At 40.7% G+C, this 12,276-nt stretch overlaps 1 protein-coding gene across 2 annotated transcripts in view; it reads right to left on the bottom strand.

Moving 5' to 3' along the window:
* LOC121370666 (inactive tyrosine-protein kinase 7-like) overlaps positions 1–12,276 on the bottom strand; it is a 146,416-nt gene that overhangs the window by 2,672 nt on the left and 131,468 nt on the right. Inside the window, exons 11-16 of one of the 2 annotated variants that reach the window (XM_041496053.1) lie at positions 11,266–11,532; positions 10,384–10,535; positions 8,020–8,140; positions 7,037–7,183; positions 6,178–6,408; positions 5,005–5,237 (exon numbers count right to left, since the gene is read on the bottom strand). In XM_041496053.1, the coding sequence (XP_041351987.1) occupies positions 5,005–5,237; positions 6,178–6,408; positions 7,037–7,183; positions 8,020–8,140; positions 10,384–10,535; positions 11,266–11,532 (1,151 nt within the window). The remainder of the gene's footprint in view (positions 1–5,004; positions 5,238–6,177; positions 6,409–7,036; positions 7,184–8,019; positions 8,141–10,383; positions 10,536–11,265; positions 11,533–12,276) is intronic. The other variant, XM_041496055.1, reaches the window with a different exon arrangement.

Raw genomic sequence — 12,276 nt, 5'->3', positions numbered from 1 at the left:
ATTATGTTTTATATTATGGCCACTTCAAACTATTGTTAAAGGGATATACCCTAGGTTTTAAACACTTATGCATTATTTTTTACTATTAGAACCCTTTTTGATAAGTGAATTCATACTTTACTTTGAGTTTATTGTCAATCTAATTAAAATTAGCTCTGCTATTACATGTGGATCTAAAGACAGCCAGTTGGAGCTCATGTCCACCAATCAAAACCTTACTTGCAGAATCCTGCCAGTGATTTAAAACTAACAACACTGCGTAGTCCCCAATGTCCAGGTAACATTTCGTCTGTAAATAATAATTTAAATATTAACCAATCACACTTCGCCTTTTATAACGTTATTTGGGAGCATACAAATTCTAAAAATATCGGGCGAGTCTATTTTAGTGGCCGCAGTACAGCGAACCATACCAATACGTACGGGGTGGGTTATCAGTCTTCAATTTGACATTAAAAATTATTTATTTATTTATAAAATTTAAAAAAACTAAATCAGTCTTCAGTTTTACATTACAAATTATTATTTTATAAAATAAAACATGTTTTAAGGCATTCGTAATTCACACGAAATGTCGTATACCCTCAGGATAATTCGGAATGTTTTCAAATTATTTTTAAATCACTGGCAGGATTCTGCAAGTAAGGTTTTGATTGGTGGACATGAGCTCCAACTGGCTGTCTTTAGATCCACATGTAATAGTGGAGCTAATTTTAATTAGATTGGTTTATTGTTTAGATTATATCCATTTCCATATATTCGAATTTGTTTTGGTCATCTGTCCCTTTAGTAACCTGGCGACGAGCCATTTTCATGGGCTGAAACTAGGGTCTGTCCCTTTAGTAACCTGGCGACGAGCCATTTTCATGGGCTGAAACTAGGGTCTGTCCCTTTAGTAACCTGGCGACGAGCCATTTTCATGGGCTGAAACTAGGGTCTGTCCCTTTAGTAACCTGGCGACGAGCCATTTTCATGGGCTGAAACTAGGGTCTGTCCCTTTAGTAACCTGGCGACGAGCCATTTTCATGGGCTGAAACTAGGGTCTGTCCCTTTAGTAACCTGGCGACGAGCCATTTTTCAACAAAAAAAAGGCTCCATTTCACCAGCTAGATACATGTAATTAGGACCTGCTGTTTAAAGTTAACGACGCTGATTTATTAATCATCGGCTATTACGTGTAGATGTCAAACTTTTGGTAATTTCGACATATAGTCTTAGAGAGGAAACCTGCTGCATTTTTCCATTAGTAGCAAGGGATCTTTTATATGCACCAACCCACAGACAGGATAGCATATACTACAAAATTTGATATTACCAGTCGTGGTGAACTCACTAGAATGAGAAATGGCCCAATGGGTATCAATCCTAAATCGTCTCCTCATAGGTGAGCTCTTTACAACTAGGCGACATCACACCCAAGGTGTGCAAAACATATCATAGCAACTACAGCAGCATTAGCTGAACAGGATAATGACATGTTCCATAAAATCAGTAAGAATATTTCAACAGAATATCCTCAACTGTAAATCAATGAAAACAATAAATGTGTTTGACAGTAGCTATAGCAATTATAAATAGTGTTAGCAAATCGGATATGTTTTGACACAGCTAAAATTGATACAATTTATGCATTCTGACAAAGTAATCTGATCATATGCCAAATATTGAAGTTACATTTTGCTTTGTTTAATGATTATTGGCTATTGGATGTCGCACACAGTCTTTGGAGGAAACTCACTGCATTTCCCCATTAGCTGCAAGGAAGCTTTTATATGCACCCGAGGGGGTTTGATTCCATCACAGAGCTAGATCACATCCACTAAAAATCAACTACAAGCAAATTTAAATAACACCCACACTTTTAGCCAAATATGTTATCTACATGTATGCTGGCAACGCTATTTAATTGCATCAAATCAATATATCAAAGACATTATCTTAACTTACGTTACAGTAAATGGCCTGGAACAGAATGATGCACTAGATACCTGCCGAAATAAATAATTACAGAAATATCTCCACTCATCATTCACTGTCTGTACCGGACAAACCAGCTTACACACATACAAGCACAGTGCTGTTACCCTGACATCACCGGTCTATCAAACCACTCGTAAATCTACCTATTTTAGGAGACATAATCTCAGAAAAAGTCTTTCTCCAGTGACATACATGTAATGTCTTGATTTGTTTTGTAAATGTAATAAATAACTTGTTAGGAGAGCAAACATATGGAATACAATTGAAACATTAGTTTCAGAAAGAAACATTTAGATAAGCAGGAGAAATTACACAGTAAACTAAATACTTGATGTATCATATGAAAGGTGGTAAAGAACAAGTTACTATCACACCATTAGATTGGCTCCAGATGAAGGGAGATAACCCTGGTATATGAAACTCAGCAGCAGACAGACCAGGTGGCCCATGCAGTCGAGTTTCATGAGTTAGAAAAGATAAAGGTAAAGTACAAACCAGTCATTATCAACTCTTCGCAGCCATACACCTAATTACTTAATGAACCTCCTTTCACATTTATTAATATGTTAATATAAGACTTAGTGCATAAAAGACATCTGGGAGTTTTCTGCTCTTAAACCTGCTATAACACCAGTGTAACCATATGGTATGCATCCAAATTTTGATGATACTGGGTTTTTTTTAAGTAAAGTACCTTTTAGAAATAGAACCTACAGGTATTGAATCAATAGGTTGTATGATGTCAGCATACATTCAATAATTATAAGCATTTTAGAAACACAACCTACAGGTATTGAATCAATAGGTTGTATGATGTCAGCATACATTCAATAATTATAAGCATTTTAGAAACACAACCTACAGGTATTGAATCAATAGGTTGTATAATGTCAGCATACATTCAATAATTATAAGCATTTACACATCTGTTAAGATTTAAAATTTGGGGGTTATACATGTAGAGACCTGGGCAAATTTGTAGTTGATTTTACATTCAGAATTAAAATTTCATATGACTAGATGTATAATTTATTTGTACTATTTCAAGCAAAAAATTAACTTTTAGACAACCCTAGCCTTGAAGATCTATTTAAATCTTCTTCTTCTTCTTTTTTTACCTATTCTGACCCCAAAATAAATTTTAATGGCCAAATCACACAGGTATTAATTCTTACCATAAAGTTTACTCAAAACAGACATTATTAAGTGTTGCTTTACAAATGTGTATTATCACTGCAAGGGATAGGTATTAATAAAAGCAGAAATCTAGTGACTAATATCATGTTCCTACTACTGGAAATAAATATTGTTTAAGGAAAATTCTATAGTGGTACCCATTTCTAGCAAAAGATGCCATAAAAACGTCTTTTACAGACCTCTTGCTATGTTGACTGGCCATCGTCTGACAGTGTAGTAAGAAGATAGTGTACCTTTAATTGGTATGAATGTGTGAGGTGACCCACTCGTTCTCTGGGCGGGACGTAGCTCAGTGGTACAGCGCTCGCTTGATGCGCGGTTGGTCTGGGATCGATCCCCGTTGGTGGGCCCATTGAGCTATTTTTCATTCCAGCTAGTGCACCATGACTGGTATATCAAAGGCTGTGGTATGTGCTATCCTGTTTGTGGGATAGTGCATATAAAAGATCCCTTGCTGCTAATCGAAAAGAGTAGCCCATGAAGTAGCGACAGTGGGTTTCCTCTCAATATCTGTGTGGTCCTTAACCATGTCCGACGCCATATAACCATAAAATAAAATGTGTTGAGCGCATCATTAAATAAAACAATTCCTTTTCTTTCTCACTCGTACTTACCCAGTCGCAGTACTCAGTGATGAGGAACTGCGGGTCCATCTTGCGACATGCCCAACAGTGTTGTAAGACGATAGTGCACCTTTAAGAAGTATGAATGTGGGAGGTGACCACTTGTACTCACCCAGTCGCAGTACTCAGTGATGTGAATGTGCGAGGTGACCACATGTACTCACCCAGTCGCAGTACTCAGTGATGTGAATGTTGGAGGTGACCACATGTACTCACCCAGTCGCAGTACTCAGTGATGTGAATGTGCGAGGTGACCACATGTACTCACCCAGTCGCAGTACTCAGTGATGTGAATGTTGGAGGTGACCACATGTACTCACCCAGTCACAGTACTCAGTGATGTGAATGTTGGAGGTGACCACATGTACTCACCCAGTCGCAGTACTCAGTGATGTGAATGTGCGAGGTGACCACATGTACTCACCCAGTCGCAGTACTCAGTGATGTGAATGTTGGAGGTGACCACATGTACTCACCCAGTCGCAGTACTCAGTGATGTGAATGTGCGAGATGACCACATGTACTCACCCAGTCGCAGTACTCAGTGATGTGAATGTTGGAGGTGACCACATGTACTCACCCTCACCCAGTCGCAGTACTCAGTGATGTGAATGTGCGAGGTGACCACATGTACTCACCCAGTCGCAGTACTCAGTGATGTGAATGTGCAAGGTGACCACATGTATTCACCCAGTCGCAGTACTCAGTGATGTGAATGTGCAAGGTGACCACATGTACTCACCCAGTCGCAGTACTCAGTGATGTGCGAGGTGACCACATGTACTCACCCAGTCGCAGTACTCAGTGATGTGAATGTGCAAGGTGACCACATGTACTCACCCAGTCGCAGTACTCAGTGATGTGAATGTGTGAGGTGACCACATGTACTCACCCAGTCGCAGTACTCAGTGATGTGAATGTGCAATGTGACCACATGTACTCACCCAGTCGCAGTACTCAGTGATGTGAATGTGCGAGGTGACCACATGTACTCACCCAGTCGCAGTACTCAGTGATGTGAATGTTGGAGGTGACCACATGTACTCACCCAGTCGCAGTACTCAGTGATGTGAATGTGCGAGGTGACCACATGTACTCACCCAGTCGCAGTACTCAGTGATGTGAATGTGCGAGGTGACCACATGTACTCACCCAGTCGCAGTACTCAGTGATGTGAATGTGCAAGGTGACCACATGTACTCACCCAGTCGCAGTACTCAGTGATGAGGAACTGCGGGTCCATCTCGCGACACATGCCCAACAGCTTCACAATGTTCACGTGATCCAGCTTGCTGTACATCTCCATTTCCTGGCGGAAATTGAAGAATATATTCTCTTCTTTTGACAACAGCGACTTAACAACCACCAGGGTTTCCAGTTCTGTGGGTCGGATACTTCTCGCTTTAGCTAAAAACACATCTCCATACTGACATTTGCCTGAAACAACAAATTTAATAAGCTTTGTTCAATATTTATTTTGTATTTATTGCATTATGGATATATATACATATACACATAATTATATATAATTATATATAATTAGAACAGTATATATATATATATATATATATATATATATATATACAGTTGAATCCCATTGGCTCGAACCCCGTCGGTGCTCGACAAAATGATTCCACCCATAGTGTAGTTCAAACTAACCACTTTGTCAACAATGTGTAATTTTAACTCAGGACTTCGTTCTTGGTTCGAGCATTGCTGTTTATTTGACCCTTTGGACTCCCCCCCCCCCCAATGTATATAAGTATACTATTCTGTCATTGTGGAATATTTATACCTAGGAAAGCATAATTTACCAACAACTTTTAATGTTCTAGGAAATGGACAACACCACCATCCACAGACTTCTCAAGATCATCGCCGGCACCCATTACGTCGAGCTAGCTAAAGCTCTGCTAGGTCACAGGTGGAGGAAACCTGTGACACAATTCAATGGCAAGCACTTCATCTCGTCTCCATAGGTACCAACCTCTTCAAGAACCTTTGTCTCCAGGTATGGGTTTAGTCGGACTTTAAATTTTATGTTTATTTTTTTGTAAACAGTCCGACGCACTTTATTTTTGGACCTTAACTTTTTTTTGCCAGCTTCTCATTTTGGCTTTAGGTATCTGACCTAACCACTAAATTCTTATTCCAAATTCCTTCCATTTCAAACTCCCCCCCCCCCCCCCCCCCCCCACCACTCCTGGCCCTGACTTAGTCACTGGCGACGTCAGAGTTTTAACCTGAGTCAGGTGTGTGCGAAACCTTTGTGGTATATGTACACATTAAACGAGTTACTCATTCACTCAAAGATCTACCATAAATTGTATAAATTGTTTACAATATTATGAACTGAACTTTGACTCTGCACGCTCACCTATTATTGCCAGTGTATGTAGATCCTGTCTGGGGAACTGGAAGCGGTCGAAGCTGCTCCTGCGACTGCGTGAGTGCTGGGATTGTGAGGATTGGTGTGAGCTCAGCCCGGACGCGTGGGAACGGTTGTCACTGTCACTGCGGAACTGAGTTCCCGACTCTCGATCCTTCATCAGCAGCTCATGTTGTTCCCGATTCACACTACCATTTTCTGTTTTTAATGGAATGGACACTGAAAGTTTATCAGTAAACAATTCACACTGTTACTCCATATCACAAGAAATAAAAATTAAAAAACCATTTCTTATCGTATTTTAACGATATCAAAACCTAGATTTCCAAAACAATTATGAATGTATTTAGAAAGAAGGTAATTCCTTAAAGATATTAGATTGCACTAACTTAATTTAATAGCTATCCATCATTTTGGATTTTTCTTCTTTTTTAAAAATAAATTTGTCTTTCAAATAACAATACTGTATAAGGATAAATTGCTTAATGAGACCATTTCTCTTTTAAACAATATTGTTTAAACAATATGTATTCCTAATTATAATACTGGTTGGGGATTGGCCAACAGGCAAAATGCCTACATCAAGGCCTCTCCCTACAATTTGAAAATGTAATTCAGGTTTACACAAGATGACAGACCAATAATGAATTCCATGATTCCAAATCTTAAAAGGCATATTCCCATGGGCAACTTTACAAATCTGTTCACAACCCCAGGTCTTACAAAGGATTATAAATAAAAGTAACCTTGATTACTACTGAGATGGAAGAAAAGGTGGGTTATTTCTATAGTCACGTGACACCACCCGGGGTTTTAAACAATATGCTACAGAAGATTAACTGCTTACTGAGACCATTTCTCTTGCGGCGGGAGAGCCTCTTGTAGCTGCAGAAAGCTGTTAGTCCAATGACGAGAGCCAAGTAGGCTCCAGCACAGCACACTGCAATGATGATGGTCTTCATCATATCAAAACTCTCGTTGTCATCCAGTGCATCTGTCAAACAAACAAAACTGTCAGTTTACTCAGAAACCCAGGGAAAGGAATATATCATTAGTTTTGTTTTGAAGTCAAAAACTACTTCAGCACATTGATTAGTTAATCATTGTTAATGGATGTCAAACATTTGGTAAGTGTGACATGTTGTCTTCAAAGGAAACCTGCTACATCTTTCCATTAGCAGCTAGGGATCTTTTATATACATTTTCCCACAGACAGGACAGTACATACCACATTTTTATATATCAGTTGTGGGGCACTAGTTGGAACCGGGGAAAACCCAACCAGAGAATGGGTCCACCGAAGGGCTTCGATCTTTGAACCATGCACCCCATGAAAGTGCTCTACTGACAGCTAGATCCCGTCTCTGGAATGTTTTTCATAATGACACTCCAGTACATTATTTATTCAGAGCTATTAGTTATTTAACACATATAACTAATCCCTAACCCTTCTACTGGACAGGCAGCCCAGTCAGCCTTGGCGTGTAACCAAAGCAGTGTGCCTGATGCCTCAATTCGACATAAGCTCAAAACTGTAATTGCAAACAAATAAATAAAAAAGAAATTAAAAAAAGGAAAGGCATTTTTACCTACAAGGGTTGAGTTTTAAGATTTTAAAGTTCTATAATACAATAGGTCCACGATTCTGTATTAAGTCATCTTTCTCAAGGCAGACATTTTATTATTCCAAATCATCTAATCTAGATCCAATTAAATGTGGTAAAATCACCACAAATTTGGATAATTTTTTTTTGATTTTTAGTAGGTATTATTTGCAACAGTCATAAACACTATTATAAAACAAATATTCTATAGACCAATTATATGTACCTGTGATTCGAAGATAGATTTCTGCTCGGATCTGACCAGCAGTGTTGTTTGCTAGACATCCATAGATTCCTTTGTCCTCCATAAATACTTTAGTGATCAGAAGTGTGCCATTGTCAAAAATCTGTAGCAAATAAAATAATAACAACATAATCAATACTATGTGTTTATGAACCTTATTTCTCCATTAAAGAAAATAAAATATTTATATGAGCCACTTTCAAATTTCTACATACACATTTTTAACTGTCAAATTATAGAAATAATATAATTATAAAAACACATCAGACTTGGTAGTGTTGTGGTTACATCATCAGGCTTAAGACTGATGGGTATTGGTAATGGGTTTGCATCCTCGTACCTGCTTCCACCCAGGGTACGTTTTAACGATAATGGGTACGTGCTGCATCGCCGTATATCGGTTCCCACTCAGGGCAAGTTCTAACGGTATTGGGTACATATTGCATCCCCGTACCAGCTCCCACTCTGGGCAAGTTCTAACGGTAATGAGTACGTGTTGCATCCCCGTACCTGCTCCCACCCAGGGCAAGTTCTAACGGTAATGGGTACGTGTTGCATCCCCGTACCTGCTCCCACCCAGGGCAAGTTCTAACGGTAATGGGTACGTGTTGCATCCCCGTACCTGCTCCCACCCAGGGCAAGTTCTAACGGTAATGGGTACGTGTTGCATCCCCGTACCTGCTCCCACCCAGGACAAGTTCTAACGGTAATGGGTACGTGTTGCATCCCCGTACTGGTTCTCACCCAGGGCAAGTTCTAACGGTAATGGGTACGTGTTGCATCCCCGTACCTGCTCCCACCCAGGACAAGTTCTAACGGTAATGGGTACGTGTTGCATCCCCGTACCTGCTCCCACCCAGGGCAAGTTCTAACGGTAATGGGTACGTGTTGCATCCCCGTACCTGCTCCCACCCAGGGCAAGTTCTAACGGTAATGGGTACGTGTTGCATCCCCGTACCTGCTCCCACCCAGGACAAGTTCTAACGGTAATGGGTACGTGTTGCATCCCCGTACCTGCTCCCACCCAGGACAAGTTCTAACGGTAATGGGTACGTGTTGCATCCCCGTACCTGCTCCCACCCAGGGCAAGTTCTAACGGTAATGGGTACGTGTTGCATCCTCGTACTGGTTCCCACCCAGGGCAAGTTCTAACGGTAATGGGTACGTGTTGCATCCCCGTACCTGCTCCCACCCAGGGCAAGTTCTAACGGTAATGGGTACGTGTTGCATCCCCGTACCTGCTCCCACCCAGGGCAAGTTCTAACGGTAATGGGTACGTGTTGCATCCCCGTACCTGCTCCCACCCAGGGCAAGTTCTAACGGTAATGGGTACGTGTTGCATCCCCGTACCTGCTCCCACCCAGGGGACGTTCTAACGGTAATGGGTACGTGTTGCATCCCCGTACCTGCTCCCACCCAGGACAAGTTCTAACGGTAATGGGTACGTGTTGCATCCCCGTACCTGCTCCCACCCAGGGCAAGTTCTAACGGTAATGGGTACGTGTTGCATCCCCGTACCAGCTCCCACTCTGGGCAAGTTCTAACGGTAATGGGTACGTGTTGCATCCTCGTACCTGCTCCCACCCAGGGGACGTTCTAACGGTAATGGGTACGTGTTGCATCCCCGTACCTGCTCCCACCCAGGGGACGTTCTAACGGTAATGGGTACGTGTTGCATCCCCGTACCTGCTCCCACCCAGGGCAAGTTCTAACGGTAATGGGTACGTGTTGCATCCCCGTACCTGCTCCCACCCAGGGCAAGTTCTAACGGTAATGGGTACGTGTTGCATCCCCGTACCTGCTCCCACCCAGGACAAGTTCTAACGGTAATGGGTACATGTTGCATCCCCGTACCTGCTCCCACTCAGGGGAAGTTCTAACGGTAATGGGTACGTGTTGCATCCCCGTACCTGCTCCCACCCAGGGCAAGTTCTAACGGTAATGGGTACAGGTAAGACTACTACACTGATTTCTTTATCACTAACCACCATAGCCAGAGGAAACTAGCTGTTACCACATAGGCTACTCTTATCTTCTGTATGCACTTTCCCACTGATAGAACTGTAAATAGCACTGCCTTTGTAACACATGCACCATAACCATTTAAAAAGCACTGGTTGGGATGATGGAGAAAAATAACCCCAGGTCCATTGAAGGAGGACATCAGGTATATACTTTGTACACATGTGCTGCATCTATATAAAGGCCACTTTCTCATAAACTGGTTTAGTAGATCCCTTTGGGTGGACCTTAGACACAAGTTCAACTATATTAATAAGTAGTAAAAACAGAAATATCTGATTATTGAAAAGCTGTAAATAATAATCAGACTGACTATGAAAATACCTTGTATCTTGGCAGAGTGGATGGGACCGACAGTCTGTTCCGGTCCCATGACACGGATGGTTTTGGCACACCCGATGTGACACAGTGCAGCATCACAGCATGGCCTTCAAACGCTGTGGTGTTCTCTGGCCGAATGGCAAACCGTGGACCCTCTAAATGAAATACAGAAAAACAAAGTATTATACAGAAGAATCTTGCAATTCAAAATACAAATTCCAGTTTTAACCATGGTAAAATATTTTTGTGTAATACAACATATTAATTTAACATGACACTTGAAGTATCAATATTTCGTATTTTGAACATTTACATCTGCACATCATGTTTCTGGTTAGTTTAATGTCTGTAGCAAATCAAAACATGTTTTACATTTTCAAAAATGAATATAAATTTAAACAGTTGGTAAAATGCCAATAGTCATTGATGATTTTGAATACTTCAGCTGATATGAAACAATATTATTGTAAATTTGTATTTGATTTTTTTTTTTTTAAATCTGGTGATACTAGCAGGGATAGGTAAACTAGATTCTGTGCCTTAACAAGAAAATAACTGACCAAGTATGTAGTGACATTAAATAAACTCTATTGGGGGTTACGGGGAAAGGTATTTTATTTATCAACGTGTCACCACATTGTTTAACTACAGCAGCCATCAGTTATCAGTCACATGGAAATGATTACACTTGTATTATTCTGCATTTATTACAAGTCATGAATATTTTACAGGGGCATAGGCTGGGGGGTTCGGTATTTAAATGTTTTTTGTAGAGTATCTTTCAATTATTTTAATTGTTAGTATGATAGTGGGGACACACCAATTTAAATAAGTGAAAGGCACAAAATGGAACACTAAAGGACAAAAAAGAGAGAAGAGATTCACCAATAATCTTGATGAAGATGGTTGAGTTGATGTAGCGTTGGCGTAGTGATGCAATACATGAGTAGTACCCCTCATCGCTGCGCCGCACTGTCTGGAAGAGCAGCATGCCGCGCTCCTGGTAGACGTGGTCGAGCCCGTCGAGGTGGTTGCCGTGTTTGATCCACGTGATCACCGGCCGTGTCTCCGCCTCCGCATGGCACTCCACCTTACCATGCAGGTTCAGCTCCAGGTACGCATCTTGCGGGTAAGGGTTGAACTTCAGCTTCCCTGGCAACAACAACACAGAAAACATAACAATACGGAAGTGGAAATAGTCCATCCTGTGGATACGGACTGAACTTCAGCTTCCATGGCAACAACAACACAGAAAACATAACAATACGGAAGTGGAAATAGTCCATACTGTGGGTACAGGTTGAACTAAATAAATAAATAAATGAAACCAAACAAATTATATCCAGCCACATATCAACACTGCCAAGAGATATTTGTAAGAGAATTTTAAGGTTTTTACAAAATACATATATATTTATTGACCTAGGCTATTCTTTGCTTGTCAAATGATACAGTTACATTTCAATACTCCCAAGAGATATTTATGACAAAATTTAAGGTTTTTACAAAATACATTAAATGACCAATGGTTCTTTTTAGCTTGTCAAATGATGCCCATTGTGGAGAAAGGACAATTTTAACCCTTGGTCTAAATAGTGAAACAAAACATTCTTCTGCCACAGATACCGATTAGTAGCTAGGGATCTTTTACAAACAGCTATAAATATAGCAGCAGCATGGTATTGGTTGGAATGAGTGGGGGGGGGGGGGGGGGGGGGGGGGAGCGGTGGGATCTCAAAGATGACCAATACTATAACTCATCACACTCGGATGAGTGCATGCTCTATGACAGGACTGTAACTCAGACCAACTCAATGGGGAGAACCAATATAAAAATATAACACACAACTAGAAATGATAATTTTATAGTTAGAAGGTTATGTTTAACTTTTGTGA

The sequence above is a fragment of the Gigantopelta aegis genome, chromosome 4 (genome assembly GCF_016097555.1).
Source record: "Gigantopelta aegis isolate Gae_Host chromosome 4, Gae_host_genome, whole genome shotgun sequence".
NCBI lineage: Eukaryota > Metazoa > Mollusca > Gastropoda > Neomphalida > Peltospiridae > Gigantopelta > Gigantopelta aegis.
Note: the sequence above shows the minus strand (reverse complement) of the source record. Positions and strands in the feature narration are given on the sequence as shown.